Source organism: Polypterus senegalus, chromosome 11 (assembly GCF_016835505.1).
Source record: "Polypterus senegalus isolate Bchr_013 chromosome 11, ASM1683550v1, whole genome shotgun sequence".
Lineage (NCBI taxonomy): Eukaryota > Metazoa > Chordata > Cladistia > Polypteriformes > Polypteridae > Polypterus > Polypterus senegalus.
This window is the reverse complement of record NC_053164.1, coordinates 82679664-82700241: the sequence shown is the minus strand read 5'-3', so window position 1 is coordinate 82700241 and position 20578 is coordinate 82679664. Positions and strand designations below refer to the sequence as shown.

Genomic DNA, 20578 nt, shown 5'->3' with positions numbered 1-20578 from the left:
AACTGCCACCTACTTAAAGAGTAATAATTTCATAGAACTCATTTGATTATAATGCATGTTATCAATTTTAATACCTTCTGATGTGTATTATTGCTATTTATTCTATATGTTTCATACAGAAAGCTTCTAAATTATCTTCTGTTTTGGCACAGAAAAATAAATAATGATAGAAGGTTAAAAAAGAATAAATCCGAAAGAGAGATTCTTGATTTGCTTCTAATCATCCAGCACCCATGCAGTGAAGTCACTGGCTTTCTGTCAGCCGCTGAATCAGTTTCATTCTGCAAGGAGATGGAGTTTCTAATTCCCCTCAGCAGGACTTTGTTCTGTTTCAATGCCAATAAATGAATTCTGACAAGGCGATTTTTATGGTCCGATACTCGTCCCCAATATAGGTAGCAGCTACACTGGAATTAACTTTGCACCAGAGCCACCTGGGACATTGTTGGCTGTAGGGAATAGGCTAGGAGACAGAGTGGAGAGCTTTACAACTTTAATAAGAGGTGTTTATCTCAGCCCATTAATAAACATCAAATTGGCCGACAGCAGGAATGAACCTACTTAGACTTCATGTAATTACATTAGGAGCTGCACCTTATATTAATAAAAAAAAAAAGAAGTGAGTGGTTATATTTGACATGTTTATAGCACAGTAAAATAATTTAGAACAATAGAAAGGGATAGAAATAAGTCTAAAGGTATAAGAAACGTCTTTCTTTTAAAAAAGCTGAAATCTCAAGTGTTTTTTAATGATTAGAATTTGAGCCACATTCCCATGTATTGTACAAACATCCTGTAGCAGCATTTTTTCTTCATATTAAGTAGCATGCATTGTGTCCTTTTTTCTTTTTTGGAAGAAAAAGGGAAAGCTCTTCATAACTTCATTTTCACCTTTATATATCTATATTCTTTGATTTGTCAGCCTTCATTTTATTTATAACATTTCATTAACTAATTTATTTCACCTTTATCATGAACCTCTGAGATAACAATACATTTTGGGGATAAATTTTCTCACTAAATAAAAATCTTTGGCTTGATCTCGATTCTAGGGTGACTATGTATTCCTTTTAGTGATTTAAATATAAAAATCACTAACATGCAAGTGCTGCAAGTCTGGGCATTTTATGGGAAGTTGAGAAGTTGTTTGAAGTTTAACTAGATTTTCTTTTTTTCATATTTACCGCCATTTATATCCACAGTAGTCTAGCATAAAGAAAGAGGAGAAAATTACATTTTGCAGTTTATCTGTTCTTACATATACTGTACCTTACATGTATTCCAGTGTCATGGTAAGAAATAAATATGATAATATATTTCAGGTTTTACTAGCTTTACATGTCAACTCATTCATATACAAAAAAACAAAAAGTACATCTCATTTTGAATGATTATTTATAACAACTTTAATTTTAAGGGCTAACTTCAATCTGTCACTTTTCCAGCTTGTAGTCCTGTAGTACTTTATCACTTAGCCTAATTTTCATTCTGTGAGTGCTTTTTAGTACAGAGTGCTGTTTATTCCATTCCATTTCACCAGAGTACATTATCAATTCATTTTCTTAAGATATACACATTCTTAATTTTGTACTCGTCTTTATTTTCGTAACTAGTATATTTTTACTGGTGAAACGGGGCCCATATAAATGAAGTCGTCATTAGAATATTAGAACACTTCTTTTGACAAAAACAGGCCATTCAGCCTTACAAACTCACCAATCCTAACCAATGGTTCCTCCAACGTAACACTGAGTTGAATTTTGAAGGTCCCGAAATTGATCAAACAGACTTACGCTGAAAATTTGGTTACTCTAAATAATTTCATTCAGAGGTTATGGTGAGGAGATCCGTATGTAGCTTAAAAAGATATGGGGACTATGTCACTCATTTCTGACTTACTGTTCATAAACATCCTTTATGGTGGTCTTTGATTTTGGCAAGATCATCTTCACCAGCTAACCCTAAATACTGCAAACTTTCTTACTGTTAATAAATCAGATTATCTTTTCTAAAGGTTGTATTGAACTAGCGCAATCCATGGCAGTTTTCTTATTTTAAAGACAGACAGATGATTAAAATAAATGCCATTTTAGTTTTTTGTAATGTTGTTATCAATGTAGAAATACAAATACTATGTTTTCTATTTGATAATAAATTATGAAGAACAGTACATTACTATAAAAAACAGTCTGCTGTTATACAAATGTTAAACGATATTTTTCTTATTATTTTTCACTAATAACAATAACCTTGTCAGAAATTATGCTCTCATCCCCCTTTAATATCTGAAGGAAGATATAACTATTCCTGTATTCCAGAAAAGTAAAAATAAGAAGAGTAATTCCATATTTTAAGTAGTACCCCACACATGGGCAAAGCAAAGGAAACACACGGAAAGAGGAAACATTTTTCTTCTTGGATGTCAAACTTTTTATGTTCTTCTGTTCATTTTGAGTCTCAAAAATTACACTGGGAAACCAAAAAAATGTCATGCTGGATTACAAGGGAATGCCCCCTACAATGAATTAAATAAACATTTAATCATAGTACACTAACTCTAAATTGCTCTTGCTTAAAGACCTACCTCATTATTACTGTGCAACATTTCTGCTCCGTTCCTACCTGAGAGTGCACCTCTTGTGAATAATTCAAACAGTAAAATGCATCAGGTTGATTACTCAATTCCGTGAACAATATTTGTGTAATGCATGTAGATGTTTTACACCAGGCAGTAATGAATTACCAAACAGGTAGGAGCTGTTGTTATTCATTAAATACACTATCAGTCATTATGAAACATTGCAGAGTTTGAAGAATGATGTGTGAAATGAAAAGACAGAGCTTCTTGTTTACTTACACCTTTGACAAATAAAAACTTTTACACTTAATAAACCTGAAGGTGATGTCTGAAGTTGTCATTGACGTTTGCTACCACTGTAGCAAAATATCTCAGTCCTAACCCCAGCTGTCAAAAATGTATTTTTTAATGGACAACATACCACTTCCCCCTTTTAGGGGTTACAACCAAATCTGTCTCTGTATTCACCCTACCTTCTATACTGAAAATCTTAATTTACTGCAAATGGCATTACTCAGGGTGGCACGGTGGCACTGCTGCCTTGCAGTTAGGAGACCCGGGTTCCCTTCCCAGATCCTCCCTGCCTGGAGTTTGCATGTTCTCCCCGTGTCTGTGTGGGTTTCCTCCTGGTAGTCCAGTTTCCTCCCACAGTCCAAAGACATGCAGATTAGGAGCATTGGCGATTCTAAATTGTCCCTAGCGTGTGATTGGTGTGTGGGTGTGTTTATGTGTGTGCTCCCGTGTCTGCGTGGGTTTCCGTCAGTACTCGGTTTCCTCCCACAGTCCAAAGACATGCAGTTTAGGTGGATTGGCAATTATAGGGTGTGTGCGTGCCCTGCCCAGGATTTGTTTCCTGCCTTGCACCCTGTGTTGGCTGGGATTGGCTCCAGCAGACCCCCGTGACCCTGTAGTTAGGATATAACGGGCTGGATAATGGATGGATGGATGGCATTACTCTTCACAGTGAGGAGTTCTTTTACTAAACCTTCCTTTACCTTGATTTTTAAAATCAAGGGTATATTGTTCTTTCCATCACAGTTTAATTTCCCAGTTCATTTTAGCTTATCCCTTTCTCAATGAGGATCTTTTTACTTGCAATCATGGGTAGTTTGGAGTGTTCAATTAACACTTTGATCACATTTTCTTGAACTAGTTGTTTTTGCATACAGCACATGAAATGTTTCATTTTACTCAGAAACTATTTGTTAACATAACACTTTTAAGCTTTCAGAGTGTTATTACAATTACATTACCTAATTTTAAAAAATACAGGTATTGTATAATTTATTTCCTTTTAAATCTGTCACACCTTCTGAAGTCCAAAAAAACTTCATTCAGCGTTGTACGTGTATTGGATTGGGTCATCACAGATATACTGTAAATCAGCTCTGGTGGTATAACTTCAGGAACAGGACAATGCAGAGGTGCTTAGAAGCCATACATCATCAGCTCCACCAGGGTCTTGTCCAGTAGCAGAGTTCACCATTAGATACGCCTCACTGAAGCGCTTCATTGAAGCACATGACTGCTTATAACTTAATGGACTGAACAAAATAAGTCTTTGAAACTCAGTTGAATTACATGTATTTTATAAAAGATTCCTGTAGCTGCCATTTGATTTATTACATTTTAATTGCAGTTGTGAAAGCTTTAGTTTAAATGCATTAGTTCATGTTTGGTATTCATTAAAAAAAAGATAAAAGAAATGCAAATTTAAGACAACAAAGCCACTACAGTATTGATATAGGTTAGATAACTCACTCGAATGCTTATTTTCAATCTGTAGAAGACTGTAAATAATGATAGACTGTAGAATGAAAAAGTGTCTTAGCCTTGTTTATTATGGAATGACATGATATTTTGATAAGATTGCACAATGTTAGTTGTCTCCTTTAACCATAATCCTTCTACATAAGGTTGCTGGGAGGGAGGACTCTCTGTCCAATTAGAAGTGTGTAAGTCATATATATAAGTATTAGGAAACCACCGCCCCTGGCTAAATATTTTGAGTTTGTACTTCTTGATTTGTTCCGCCTGTAACAATCTCCAACAAAAAGTGTAGGGAAGGATATATAAATTGCATGATAAAGTGCAGAATATGCCAGTCTATGCCACTTTTTTCCAACTTTAAAACAGTATATTTGTTTGCTTGTTGTTTAAAAATGAAGGTAATTTTTCTGTAACTTCTAACTCTGTCCTGTTAAATGTGGATACCCTGTCTGGGGTTTAAATTGAAAGATATTAGTGTCATTTTTTTTGCAATCAATAATAAAATCCATTTATTGACAGTGGATTATTACACCCCGAATGGCCTGAAACAATTGGTTTTATGTAAAAAATTGTTCCAACTTAACTATGTCATAATCTAAAAGACATAATTGACAATGTTTCACAACATCATGATTTGTCATTGTTTGATGCACAAACTAATTAAAACAAAAAATGTTAATCACATCTGCATACTTTCAACAGTTAGCAGTAAGGTGTATAAAAAAAAAAAAATACACCGATTAGCCACAACATTAAACCCCCTCTAATATTGTGACGCTCCACCTTGTGCCACCAAAACAGCTCTCACCCACCGAAGGATGATCTCTACAAGACCTCTGAAGGTGTCCTATGATCCTCTGACACCAATACATTAGAAGCAGACCTTTTAAGTCCTGTAAGTTTTTAGAATGTTCCTCCATGGATCAGACTACTTTTTCCTGCACATTCCACATATGCTGGATTGGATTGAGATCTTGGGAATTTGGAGGCCAAGTCACCAAATTGCACTTCTTGTCATATTCCTTAAACCATTTCTTAACAACTTTTGCAGTGTGGCAAGGTGCATTATCCCAATAAAAGAAACCACTGCCATCAGGATATACCGTTGCCATGAAGGAGTGTAGATGGTTCTGAAACCATCATTAGGTAGCTGGTACATGTCAAAGTAACATCCATATGAATGCCAGGACACAAGGTTTCCCAGAAGAACATTGCCCAGTCTGACAACTTGTCTTCTCCCCATGGTACATCCTGCTGCCATCAAATCCCCTGGCCATCAACATGATCTAAAAGCAAAGGAGATTCATCAGGCCAAACCATTTTCTTCTGTTGCTCCATGGTCTAGTTCTGACGCTTGCATGCCCATTGTAGCGGCATTCAGCACTGGACAGAGGTCATCATGGCACTCTGGCCATTCTGCTGCTACATAACCCCATACACAGCAACATTCTCTCATTTCTCACAAGTTTTTCAGCAATTTATCCTACAGTAGCTCTTGTGGGTTTGTACTAGATGGACTAGTCTTTGTAACTCCATGCACATAAATGAGCCTTCAGCACCCATAACCCGGTCACCGGTTCACCATTTGTCCTTCCTTGGACTGCTTTTGGTAGGTACTAACCACTACATATCGGGAATTCCCCAAAACACTTGCCATTTTGGAGATGCTCTGGCTCAGTCATGTCAAAGTTGCTCAGAACCTTATGCTTACTCATTTTTCTTGGTTCTCTAACGATTTACCTTTAACAACTGACTGTTTACTTGTTGCCTAACATATCCCCACCCTTGAAAGGCCCCATTCTAATGTGATGATCAATGTTATTCATTTCACCTGTCAGTCGGTTTTAAGGTTGCGGCTGATTAATGTAGTTTATAAGGCCTATATTGTAAGTATAATGCCTATATTCAGTTTAAATTATCGTTTTCTTACATAATACATATCCTTTCATGTACTGTTTTTTAGTATAGACTTTTGTACTTATACCTGTGTCTCTCTCTAGTTTGATTGATCCTTATGGATTACTCTTTTTGTATAACTGTGTCTGATATTATGAGTGCTGTGTAATGTTTAATGTGTTTCATTAGTTTTGCGGGGTTTATAATATTTTGAATAAGGAAAGAAGCAGTCTCACAACACATTGACAAATTCTCTGTGCCTTCTTTCATTGCCTCCATCTTACCCTTCTGCATTTTCATTACTTTGTTTTAACAGATTGTTGCTTCCTCTACAAATGTGATTTCTTTTTACTTGTAGTTGCGTATATTACAGAGCAGCAGAACTCTCGTTTTACTTCTGAAATATACTTAAGATGTTGAAGAGTTCATTCTCATATTTCATGTGTTTTTAAAACAAGACATACTGTATGATATTATGATTTAACAGGTCAGCCCCTTTGGATTTATTGAGCCTTGTTTGTTCAATTATGTGTTTTTAACATGTTAATTTAAATTACTGAGGACATTCTTATTTTTGCATATGTTAGTATATATGAGCAGGATACTATTTTATTTTTCAGATTTTGTTTTATTTTTATGCATGACAATTATTCTTGTAGGCATAGTTCTGATTATCACATCTATAAACATATTCCTGTATACTTCAGAAATGTTGATATGTCCGATGTGTGCAGTTCTAGCTGTTTTGCAAAATTGAAAGTAAGAAAAGAGAGTTTTTGGGAGTATAACTTGATGTTTGATGTTGCCCTTGATTTGTGACACTGAAAATAATTTAAAATACAAAAACAAAATCTTGTCTTCTGAGATCTTCAACACCTCAGTTTTCCATGGGGGGATCTGCCTTTGATGAGGTGCTTGGCAGGTCAGCAAGACAATGTTGGATGGCGGTGAAGATGTCATCCTACTGAGCTTAAGGTACATGAGTGCTCTCAGGTGGTTTGCTCAAATTTTCTGTAATTCAATTAGAGAGCATCAGAAATCAAAAGCAAAGAGGTGGAAGGGAAAACACCAGACTCTCTCTTCTAGTGGGAGTTTGGCATTAAGGAGAGACTTGTAAACACTGGGTGATCTTTCTAGAGGGAATTAACAATTATGGCCTTTTTATGGTCCAGGTTATTGGAAATGGATAATACACGATTTCAGTCATGTAACACTGCAAAACCTTAAATAGTTCATGGGTTCAGTCAAACCTTTCCCAGAAGGCATTTCAATTATAATGCTATCAGCTGGTGAACTCAACTTAAGAGTTATCATTTGAATTTTACTTTAATGCATTTTATGAAATCAGTAAATGTTGCTTATATTATTTTCTGTAAATAAATGTGACAAACTGTGAATAATTGTTTCTGTTTTGAATAGTAATCTTTTACAAATGATTCCCAGTAGCTACACCCCACTTCCTGGAGAATAAGATAGAAATTGTTCATTCAATTTAGAACTGTTTTTACCTTTTAAAGCATGATGACTGATAAAATAGTAATACACTGATTTAAACTCTTCATAAATACTTTAAGTTTTTTTTCCTAAAAAAAAAAAATAAAAAATAACACTAAACCTTTTGGTAACTAGCTTGCTAATTTATAAACTTTCAAACAAATCACCAAAACTAGAAAATATTCTCTATACTACTAATTATGGTTCTTAACTTGCTAAACTTGCACATGTTGCCCTTGTAACTTTTAACTTTTCCCCTTCCAGATATTAACCTCTGAAACTGTCTTTCTAAACTCTTTAAGGGAACTATGATAACGAGAGGCTGGCTATTGCTAGACAAAGAATACCTTTCAGGCTCGGTCGGGTAGTTGACGAATGGCTACTCGACAAAGGTAATAAAAAAATTAATTAATCAGCTAATTAACTTAAATTCTTTGAAAAGGTGCAGTGGCCCTGGTGTTTCAAGAGGCTGAGCCAACCATGAGAATTTCCAGCTAAATACAGAACTGCATCAATGAACATGCTATATTTTATGCAATTTTAACTCTCTCTGTGCATTGTAGAAGGCAAATGCCCTAGAGTAGCCTGAAGTCACTTCTGAAAATTAAAATGTTGGCCTTTCATATGATTGCCTTCTGAGGAAAGTGTTTCTGGAATATTTCCAGTTGATTTGTACAGTACATGTATATTGATGCACTAATTACAGTCCGTGTTGAAACTAAATGGTCTGCCCAATTCCCAAGAATGATTGGTGTTTAGGGCATGTGTTTTGGAAATATGGCGTAACTCCAGTCTAGAGGAGCTTTTGTTCATTGTTGAGGTTCAATCGCAGAGCTACATCAACAGCAATAACCTAAAATTGAAAATGATGTGATGTGATTTGCATAACATGTACTTCTGTATTTCTTACCGATTTTTAGTTTAATCCATGAAATCAAGAAAACGTATTAAAAAAAGCTCCAGAAATGTTGCATATTATAAATGGTTTCTGGATAGTAAAAGAAAAAAAATAGGGCACGTATGTTGAGATTTTTTGAATTGGACACTCACTAACATATAATCATGTTTTTTTTAAGGTTTTATGAGGCGATGCGTAAATGCGATAAGTAAGTCTGAGAGATTTGGCCACTGTGGCTTTTCCTTATATAACACTTTTAGACTTACCTTAGCAAGCACAATCAAGGTCGCCAAGAGTTTAGGAGCCAAGGAATGATGAAATATGTGTGCTGCTCAAGCTAGAACTGCAGTGTTCTTAAAAAAAAAATTGCATAGGAACACAATGATATGTTCGCAGAGCAATTAAATGCTTTCAATGAGTGCTGCAGATCAGTTGACATTGCATCTTAGTAGAAACTGCATATTGAGAAGATTTCCTGGATTTTGCAAGGTTATTGTAAAGACGTCTGGAGGGTGAAAGAATAAGAAAGACTTGTCCAGCCTCTGTTAACTTAACAAGCTAAAAACCCCTTGCAGAGTTCCATCTAAAATAGACAGGAACTTCAGGAGTAGGTTCTGGGTCAGGATTTTAGTGCCATTCATCAAAGAAACAGGAACAAATTTTCTCATCATGCTTAATACTCAAGATGAATGTCACAAATTTAATTTAGAGGAGATATTTCAGGTGTGGGAATTTTTACACATTTGGCTTCCACATGCACTAAATCCTATAATATCTCTCATCCTGATATTTATCTTCAACAGTAACTGTACTGTATAATAATGCTATACAGCAGTTCTAGCAACTCCCGCGGACTTCTCAAAAGGAAGGCCCAACAGCGCTTGGCCTAAGTTCTACATACCACTTGGCCACTGCACCTTTTATGTCTAAACACAATAAATAACCCTAACTTAACTTCTCAATAACTTCTTTTTAACACGTGCTTTTAATAAACTGTTTTGTAAATAGAAATGACCTGACAAAGTGTTGCACTCTGAACAGAATGTTTATATTGCATTTAAACTTCAAAAATTCTTTAAAAGTTAAAGGGACTGTGTTTTTAAATTATGATTTTTCTAAAAGTTAATTATTTATCCAGTCACCTCCTTTAACCCTTTGAGTACTTAATGTTTCTTTAATAATATTTTCTGTTTGGGGTGTTGAAAGTGGTTGAAAAGTCTGTTACCGTTCCAGTTCCCCTGGGCTACAGATGAGTAAAACGGGCTTTTAGTTTCTTATATTTACTTCCTGGAAATTTACAGCCAGTAACTGGTCATTCAGCTTTTAACAGTAAGGACCATCACTGCCATTTGGAGATAAAAATTAACCTGTTATTTATTTATTTGCCACCATTGTTCTCGTTTGAGTTCATTGTTTTCCTTTTTACTTGCATGTTTGTTCATTTTTTCCTTTCCTATATAGAAAGAGCAGTTACATGTAAATGGCCAACCATTTCTCATTAACTTGACCTCTTGATCAGTATCTCAATTTCATCAAAACACACTAAAATTACATTTCTAATTGTAAAAGATCAATGGACTTGTTGTTCTAATCCCCTTTCATATTTACGAGCTCATTATTAAAAGGAATACTCAAAACCAAACAATATATAGTAACAGAAAGGTTTCCATATTCAATTTAAGTTACTGCATTCAATAGAGTACCATACCTACTATGGAGATGTCAAAGGATGTGTGTGAATGCGTGGTAAGTCAGAATTGCACAATAATTCGTAATGTTAATCCTAGAAGTATAATGTCACCATATGTTACACCTTTAAAGTAAAATTTCACCCCATTTTTTTAGCATATGAACTCTTTACAACTATTGCTAGGTCTTGTGCTGACTTACCAGATCATCTGTTGCTTGGACTTTCAAATGATCACTATATTTTCTGGGGTACTTCAGCTTCTTCCTACCTCCTAAAGACACGTGTTAGATTATGTAGCAATTCTAACTTTGACATATTTCACTGTTAATGCTGATATGCGCAAAAGAAAGCCCTATGATAGACTATTGTCCCATCCAGGGTTGGTTCCTGTCTTATATCTGATTCTTGCAGGATAGGCTGTGGGTACCCAAAGTCGAGCTGGATTCATTGGGTTTTAAAATGTAATGTTATATTACGGTTTTCTTAAAAGACTGCTAATTTTCAAAGTGTCGCAACATTCTTTAATACAGTCATTAATTTACAGGCTATAAAATGTTACCTGTTCACAAAAAAATTGAGCCATTTCTTACTAGTTCAAATTGATCATATCTTCTTCAGCTGCTTTCTTTCAGCCACACACACACCCAAGAGGAGAGTTTCACTGTTGCTGTTCAATTCATAAAATTTGTAGCAGATTGCTGCAGTGCCACCAACAGGTTTGGCACATCTACATAAAGTGAATTGGTATGCACACACTTTCTATCTGAAAAAATGTAAAGACCACTAAATATTATATGAGTCAACACCTGATATATCCGGATGATTACATCCCTGGGAAAAAGTGGGATGTCTTGAAAAGATCAGATAAAATGTATCTTGAAATGGCATGACTTTGTGTGAGGGGTGGAAGGATGGCTCATGCTTGTAAAAGTATATCATTTTATTCAAACAACACACATAAATATGTTTAAGGTGCCAGCGCTGTCATAATGAATAAATATGTTAAATAGGTGAATTCCACCCTTAAATATTTTGTTGCTGTTTGTCTAAATCAACAGTTTTTCCTCACCAGCTAGCGCAAACCAAGAAGTAAAGAAGTCAATACCTTTGATTAAAATTATTCCCAGACTTCTTTTGAAATGTATTTTCAGCTCTTTTATTTCTCATTACACAATCACGTACACTGAGGATGTTACAAGGTGACATGCACAAAAGGCCTCATTTTTTCTTCGCTTCTTTTAACACGGCACTGCACCCATTCAACCACACTACAGCCTTTCTCTCTTGGATGGATTCACAATCAAAAAGTTGGCAGTAGACTTGCGTTGATACTCTCTGCGACAAGGTTTCTGAAATAAGATGCACTCATTAAAACTTGATCTCTTGAGTAAAGAAATGATGAACACAGTCCGGTATTACTATTATGTGGGCAATGAAGCAAAATATACACAGAGGACTGTACATAAGCTAATCTAATAATGTTATGTGCCATCAAACTCAGAATTCTTTGCTGATCATTTATGACTGCATCTGGCCACTTTTTTCAAGAAGTGGACCTTTTTTTTGTTTCATTTTAATTTCTACTTTATTAATAATAACCAAAATTACATTTTAGTAACTTCTCTAGTGTGCCATTCATTTTCTTTTTCTGTTATTATATATCATTCAATTTCATATTTTAGATGAACAGAGGGAACATGGAACTGAGAGCAGAATTTGAAAAGTGAATAATAGACTTTGATAGACAATTTAAAAAAGAGAGATAAAGAAAGAGGCAGCACTGGGATACAGGATGGTCTTCATCCCCTTCAGCTGCCAGGTAAAAGTTCAGGCAATAGTTGCACGGAGCCAGGTGGTTTGGCTAAGAGGAGGATGGCCATTTTTGCACTCAAAGGGTTAAAGCAATAAATGTACTAATAAACAAAAAAAAGATGAAAGAATTTATATACCCTTAAGCACAATGCAAAAAGAAAATACATAGTCGTAATCAAAATTCAAATAGCTAATGGCAAATGCTGCCACAAACCTGATTTAATTAAAAAAAGAGCTAAATAGAGCATCTATAGTTACAGCACAGTAGATCTTGTTCTTCAGGTGTTTATTTTTTCAAGAAGGGCTGTTAGATTTAATGGAAATGTCTCCATCACACACTCTTGTCTTCTAAGTCAAATGAACACACCAGCTATTTGGTGAGTGATCATGGTCAACTAACACACCATTTGTTTGACATAATAATTTCAAGGTTTTCCATGCCATAGTAGGTATGAACAAATGAAACCTTTAAATACCAGAGTTAGAAATCTTATAAATGATTCTTTTTACACACACTCTTGACACATCAAAACTTTTCTCCACCATTTTACTTTGTAGTTTTTCCACTACTTCTTGTCAAAGGCTTTCATTTCAACAAGAGACAGCAGGGTAAACACTGTATGTGGTTCAGATCATGCACTCTTTTATGTCTTTATTTAACAAATACTCTTAACTGAAAAACTTATGGTAGAATCTTCTATTTTTACCAGGCACAGGGATCCATAAAGTAAACTTTCAGCCCTACTATATGGTGGGTCCCACTGCTTTCAGATGAGTTTCATCCTTATGGGTGGCATCTTATTGTCATTTACCTCATTAAACCCAGACATTTTCATAGCTAAGTAAATCATCAATGGAAAAAAAATTACTTGAGAGACCAGTCATCTCTATTGCATCAGGACTGACTTTGGAGCTAAGGATTTCAGGTTGAGACATATTTTAAATTGAGAATCTATGACTTAAATGTTGATGGACTATAAAAACAAAATATTGATTTCATACAATACAATACAATATAATACAATTTATTTTTATATAGCCCAAAATCACACAAGAACTGCCGCAATGGGCTTTAACAGGCCCTGCCTCTTGACAGCCCCCCAGCCTTGACTCTCTAAGAAGACAAATAAAAACTCACGAAAAAACCCTTGTAGGGAAAAAATGGAAGAAACCTCGGGGAAGGCAGTTCAAAGAGAGACCCCTTTCCAGGTAGGTTGGGCATGCAGTGGGTGTCAAAAAGAAGGGACAAATCGTCAATACAGTATAAAAATAAAATTTTACAAGTACGGAGCAGAGTTTAACAGTAGATGATATCACATAAGGGCGGCACGGTGGCGCAGTTAGGAGACCTAGGTTCGCTTCACCATGGAGTTTGCATGTTCTCCCCGTGTCTGTATGGGTTTCCTCCCACAGTCCAAAGACATGCAGATTAGGTGGATTGGCGATTCTAAATTGGCCCTAGTGTGTGCTTGGTGTGTTTGTGTGTGTCCTGTGGTGGGTTGGCACCCTGCCTGGGATTGGCTGGGATTGGCTTCAGCAGACCCCCGTGACCCTGTATTTGGATTCAGCGGGTTAGACGATGGATGGATGATATCACATAATATGATTTGGGTTTGTTTAGAGTCCTGGAGACCTCAGCCATCAAGCTGCCTCCCCCATTTGGCCATTCCACAGCTGAAACATTGCTTGGCCAGCCAATCCGATGAAAGGACCCCTCTATCCTACGATTCCTGTGATCCTCCATCAGGGATGACTTTATCTTAGGCAGGCAAAACAACTTGGCAGGTGGGCCGTGGCACCAAGAGAAAAGAAGAGAAACAGAATAGGTGAGGGTTAGTATCCAATTATAACTATCATGTTATTTATGTTTTAGTGCTAATGACTGACAACAGAGATGCAGTCTGTACAGTTAATCCGCAGCTCTAGTCAGGATATGTTAAACTGAAGTAGTGAGTCTTCAACCGGGATTTAAAAGCTGAGACCGAAGGGGCATCTCTTATAGTAGCAGGCAAACCATGCCACAGTTTAGGGGCCCTGTAACTAAAAGCTCGACCTCCCACTGAAATTTCATCTGCTCTACTATAGTAGATCTTAATTTCAGATACACAAATACCTGAAACATGCCTTATTCCATGTTCATTATACCCAAAAACCCATGTCCTACCACTGCCATACCAATTTTGTTTTATCATTATTATTTTATTCTAGTATTGTTTTTTTACATTTCTTGCAATTCCATTTGATCTGAAAGAATGAAGAAATCAAAATTATTTTTGAGGATCTGGCACTTAAGTCTTCTGTTGAGGTCAGTGTACATGCACTAAAATTGGGACACACATATTTTAAAATGCTTGATATTATTTATATTCATTTTCATTGATATCACTACATGACATAACAAATCTAGGTATGTCTTGTAGTTAAAAAAAAAACACTGTCTGAAAAATGTTTCTGACTGCAGTGAGTAATACAGGTAAAATTTGCTGACACAGAATTGCATTGTTGAATCCCCATTAGAGAGGGGAATCTGAAAGCCTCCGACCAGGAAAACAGTGTTCAGTATCACTGCAGTGCCCTGAAATTACTGGCATATCTTCTATGCTTAAAATGGTTGCTACTATAAATATTCACCGTCTCCCTTCTTTCCAGAGAGTGGGCGGCTGTTCTAACATACGATATATTCAACATTTTTCTCTTGCAGAATAAGAATCAGCAAAATACACTGCTGACATATTAGAAATAAAGGAACTGAAACAAAACGTGGGAGAATAGTGCAATACCGTACATGTCAAATTATTCATTTGAAAGCATAAGCAGGCATACAAATAAATAATTAGTCAGAAATGGGTCCCCCAATTGAATAATAATTAATTGTGTCCTAAGATATGTTTTACATTTTAAAAGACAATGGAATACTTACACTGTACGTTCCCTAGAGAAAGACAAAATCTGAATCATGCATGCCCTTCACTTGATACATATAACCTACATTTCATTGTCTATTTAATTTCATAGTGTACATTAAGTATTGTTTTGCATGTATGAAGACCAAAACCATTTTTTTTCCATTGCAGGCTTTTACTTTTGTTCACAACCTAAACAGGGGTTAACCAGGTTGGACTCTATATATGGTGCAATTTTTCACTTTTTTTTTAATCATGTCCACTGACACTTCAGTAAATTGGTTTGGAAAACCTCACAAGAATTGGTTACTTGCAAGAAGATTTAGCTTTGTTTTCAACAAACCCCTCGGAGGAAATGCTAAGGCAGTTCTTCAGTTTGATTTTGATTGATTTTTCGCATCCCTTTAAAAATTAAAGTTGCCAAAGTGTGTGCTGTAATTTAGAATTACGATATTTTGCACCTGTAGATTTTTTTCTTTCCTTAAATCTCAGCCCTTCTACACCCCAAACTGTTAAATAAATAACCCTGAGAACTTTAACTATTGAGATCCGAAGGCTGAAAGAAAAAGAAAAAAAAAATGACTGCCTAAATCAAAAAAACGATCCTACACGTTAGCAAGAAAACAAACCTGAAATTGGAGTTCGCTCTCAGACACCGCAAATCTCCTGTGAAGGAGTGATATGATAAAGGGGCAGGGGAGCAGAGTTCAGCCAAATCCGTAATCTTGGAGATGAAGATTCGACGAGGGGTGAGGCTGAAGAGAACTATTTCTATTTTAAAAAACAGAGCATAATTAAATTAACAAATAACTAAATACATGCTAACTTTATTATAAAAGAAGAAAAACTCAGAGGGTTAAAACTACTTGACTTTAAAAGAAAGCTATGTGCTAGACATTAAGAAATGATCTATATGTTTTCTTATATAACTTTTCCCTGATGTTAATTTTGGACAATTGTTGATGAATCTGGATGCAAATTGAAAGAGACAAAGGTCCCTTTAACATTTATTGTTGCCACTATGAATGAAGTTATGTTCATGCCAAAAAAGTAAGTTTGTTTTTTTTTGTATTGCTGAGTACATTTGTTAAAATGTCTATTGTTCTATTTTTATGAAAAGTACATGGGGCTTAGATTGATTTTGGCTTGTTATGATTGGCTAAGAGTGTTGAGTGCTTAATAAGTGGAATATTCACATTCAAGTTAAAAAAAGACGAGGTGGTCCTCTTGGTGTGGACATGCAAAGTCTGCTCCCTAGTTGCGTGTCAGATGTCTACCTGCTTTGCACATATGGATATTGAATGGAAAAGATTTTTAAAATACATGCTTTTTGATGAACTGTTTTACTGTAAGAATTTTTAAGAAAACAACATGTAACTGCCTAATTTTATGCTTGCAAAAAGTTAGCTCCCATCCCACTGATGCTGGCCTCAAGACTAGAACCATTCTTGATCACTACATAAACACAACACAGGGCACATTCACTCAAGTGCCCATGTTAACTGAATCATAAATTAACCCAACCTGCACATTTTTGGAATGAAAACCAGAGGACAATAGTATACTGAAACATTTTCCAACACATCACACCAAAGGCAACAAACAGCCCTGTACTGGATTTCAGTCTATTACAGAGCCAACTCTGATGCCAGAAATGAAGATAAGCAAAAATCTATATATAATAATTGAAAAGGACAGAGATTTAGAAAGAGATCGATGTTGAAACTTTAAGAGTCGATACCGAATTATTTAATGAAAAATCACGATTAATTGGGAAAATCAATATTTTTACCCAGGCCTAGCAATTACATCATACATAAATGTACTAAAATTAAACACTATATTTCAGTCACACCCATGCTAGTCCAATGTGTGATTTCACCGCTTTCAAAACATTCACGTAGAGCCAATTTGTAATCAACAATTGATTTTTTCAGGGAAGTAGGAGAAAAAAACAGGACTATTTGAAGGAAAACCCCCACAGACACAGGGAGAATGCACAAGCTCCGGACAGAAAGTGACCAATTTCATACCCAGTCTCCCGGAGCTGTGAGGCACCATTTCTAACCAGTGAGTCACCACGTCACCCTCCCTAAAGTGTTTAATTATATACACAGTACATGGTATAACAGAGAGAGATGGTATTCTCTTATACCCAACTGATGTTTTACAGCTTAGTGTAAAATAAATGCATTAGCTGAAATATACTTGAAACTGAAGCCCATATCATGTAGTGCACACGTAAAAACTATGTGCATTCCTAACATTTAAACAAGACCTTATAGTACGTGCTGAGGCACACTTAGACAAAAAATATACCGCTTTCTCATTTTCTGCTTGAACCGCAGCAGTCCTTTCCATTGTGGGATTGTTACGTGTCTCTGTATAATCCAACTAATAGGACAGGCTGGAAAAGCGGTTTAAATCTAGAACAAAAAGTTATGGGTTAACAATTATGCTGATAAATGCTAAACAGTTAATATGACTTATTACATAACCTAAAGTTTCCTACTTCTCACAAGCCTGCCAGCTAACATTTTGTACAAAAGGTCAGTATCTACTAAGCAACTACTTATTTCTGTGAAGGTGGAAACAGTTCATGCTTCTTCAAAAAACCTGCTACTGTTTAAAAGCGTTACAGAGTGATTGTTAACAGTGCTGCCTTACGCATTTTACATGCTTCTTCGGATGTTCACCTGAACTTTCTACCATATTCCAGCACCACTCTGTTAGGCTAAAACTTGAAACAAGTATCTCAAAAAAGTAATAGTTTCTTTTACAGATTATTGCTGATTTTTATATGTTGAGAGTTCATCCTGATTTTCAGGCCAGCCAATGTAATCAGTTAAGATAAAAACAACATTTAGTAAGTTTGTTCAAGGGTAAAGAAGAACTATCCCTGTGTATAAAAAATGGTAGATGCATATTACATTATTATAGAAAACGAAAAGATATAATCAACATTTTAATTAAAAAAAATCAATATCTGAATTTATTACATTATGTGTTTACAGTACAGAATATGTGATTTGATTCCTCCAGATTCTCATTCTTTACTTAAGCCTGTGTTGTTAGAATGTCATTCCATGACTTGGACTACTCAAGCTCTATGTAATGTGAATAACTTTAGGTTTTAATTATCCGGCAAAGTGGAATTAAAATCAAAGAGAACAAGACCTGGTTTTATGGCACAGTTTAATCTCACCAATACACTGTATTATATTATGTATGTATGTTATCTAGCCAGCAGTCCACTGTTGCCAGCAGGTCGCCCACTGGGTTATTTCTTAGCAAGGCTGAAATGAAAAAAAGAAAGTAATGAGAAAGGAGGTATTCATTTTGCCTACTGTCTATATTTAGGTGTAAAATATGAAATGTTCATTGTACATATTATATCATACCTTTTGTGGGAAACCCTTTTAGCTATTCAGTTGTCATTTCCACCCACATTAACACAGCCGCCACAGTTCTGGTAAAGATGTTTGTTTTGAGTGGAAAGGGAGGTAATTTTTAGAATGAGATGTAAGACCAAAAGCTTGTTTGCACTCTGTATGAATAGCAGATGCCTCAGGATGCTTCTTATACAGTACATGATCGTAAGTACTAGACATGGTATCCTTATATACATTTCATTCCTCCCTTATTGAAGTAAAATCCAAAATGAAAATCAGTAAGCTTCATGTCAGCAAGGCTAATATTGCAGTAAGTGTAAAGTGCTGTGAGACATCAATGAATGTTACATACACTGAAAATCCTTTCTTCAGTCCTTCTAGGACTCAAAAGCTGTAATTCTACTTTCCCCACTGAAACAGACAGTGTGTTTTTTCTCAGCTGGCAATATGTTTCATTGCGCACAGGAAAAGCCAATGCATCTGATTGTGCCATTATGATGTTTCACAAGATTTAATAGTATAGGCTTGCTGTACAATAAATCAGTTAATCTCATAACTGTCCTTAACTATCCACCCATCCATTATCCAACCTGCTAAATCCTAACCACAGGGTCATGGGGGTCTGCTGGAGCCAATCCCAGCCAACACAGGGTGCAAGGCAGGAATCAAACCCGAGGCAGGGTGCCAGCCCACCACAGGGCACACACACCCACAGTAGGGACAATTTAGAATCGCCAGTGCACCTAACTTGCATTTCTTAGGACTGTGGGAGGAAACCCACGCGGGGAGAACATGCAAACTCCACACAGGGAAGACCCGGGAAGCAAACCCAGGTCTCCTAACTGCAAGGCAGCAGCGCTACCCACTGCGCCACCATACCGCCCATCCTTAACTATGTGTTATATACTTTGAATTATTATTAGTTACTAAATAAGCATAAACATATGAAACATGCCTCAATATATTTATGGTACCCTGGCATTCTAGTGACAGGCTGTGCCTGTGGATTTATCAAGGTTTTTAAAAATATCTTGGGACACTTTGGAAGGGTTTTTTCTTATTTTCTTATATATTCTTTCCAAATTCTGAGGTAATTTAAAGAAACACTAATAACTCTTATTCCTTTTGCAGAGTAAGGACTGACATTTTTTTCTCTTGCTCTTACTCTTTTCATTTTAACACTGCAACAAGATGCACAACAATGCTGGTTTAGGTGTGCTGCAAATTAAGGGGGAAGAAATTGGGACTACTTTATTATCCAATTTGGTGAAGGAAAGCAAGAAATAGGAAAGCCTAAGTAAATGAATAAAGCATTATGCCTAATAGCTCAGGGCAACTTCTTCTCAATCAGTGTCAGTAGTGCACTGATATACTTGACAAATCCAAATCCAGAAAGTCTTCTTTGTGGGAAAAGAGCATTGCTGTTGTGACAGACATTTGCCCTAATAACCCAGAGAGACGAAAGAGACACTCTTCATTTCTGCTGTGATTACTCAGCTTATTTGTTATTTTACCACTAGCAGCCCATGTCCTTTAACACAGCCTGGAGTACAGAGGTCAGAAAAAATAATACATACTATAGATATTGCTTCTGTGTGAAACAACCCTCAAAAAGTCATTCCTATCAATGTCATTCAGTGCATGGATTTGTAGGAATAAACCCAAATTACCAGTGAAAGTACAGTTAGTCCTTCACATGTCTTTTTAAATTGGTGGACTACTGTACACATTAATGCTTGTTGCAGCCCTTTTGATAATGGGTGGCCAAGATCATAAATAAAATAAGTACCATTTGCCCAGTGGCTCATAAGTGTGACACACTGCTATGATTAACAGTCCCTCTCATTGTGAAGCATTATCAGATCCAGTTCAATCAAAACTAAAATAAATAGCAAAGCTGCACGTTATTTATTGACACATACATTTTAAATGAGCAAATACATTCTCAGAAAAAAAAAAAAATGTACATGTGATACATTTTCCTACTTTGCTTTCTTTGCAGTCAATAGCATACCATTTAAAGATATGACAGAAAATTTAAAAAAATAAAAATACATTTTTGGAAAAAAGTGTAGAAAGGCTTAGTTCTCAAAAGAGCCACGGATTAATGTAAAGATACTCTACTAATGTAATACAGTATCATAC

At 35.8% G+C, this 20578-nt stretch overlaps 1 protein-coding gene across 8 annotated transcripts in view; it reads left to right on the top strand.

The window, feature by feature from the left end:
- LOC120539266 (neurexin-2-like) overlaps nt 1-20578 on the top strand; it is a 2018463-nt gene that overhangs the window by 1906612 nt on the left and 91273 nt on the right. For 5 of the 8 annotated variants that reach the window (XM_039769181.1, XM_039769180.1, XM_039769176.1 and 2 more), the window contains one exon: nt 8041-8130. The exons of the other annotated variants lie outside the window; for them this stretch is intronic. In XM_039769181.1, coding sequence (XP_039625115.1) covers nt 8041-8130 — 90 coding nt within the window. The remainder of the gene's footprint in view (nt 1-8040; nt 8131-20578) is intronic. 8 annotated transcript variants of the gene reach the window in all.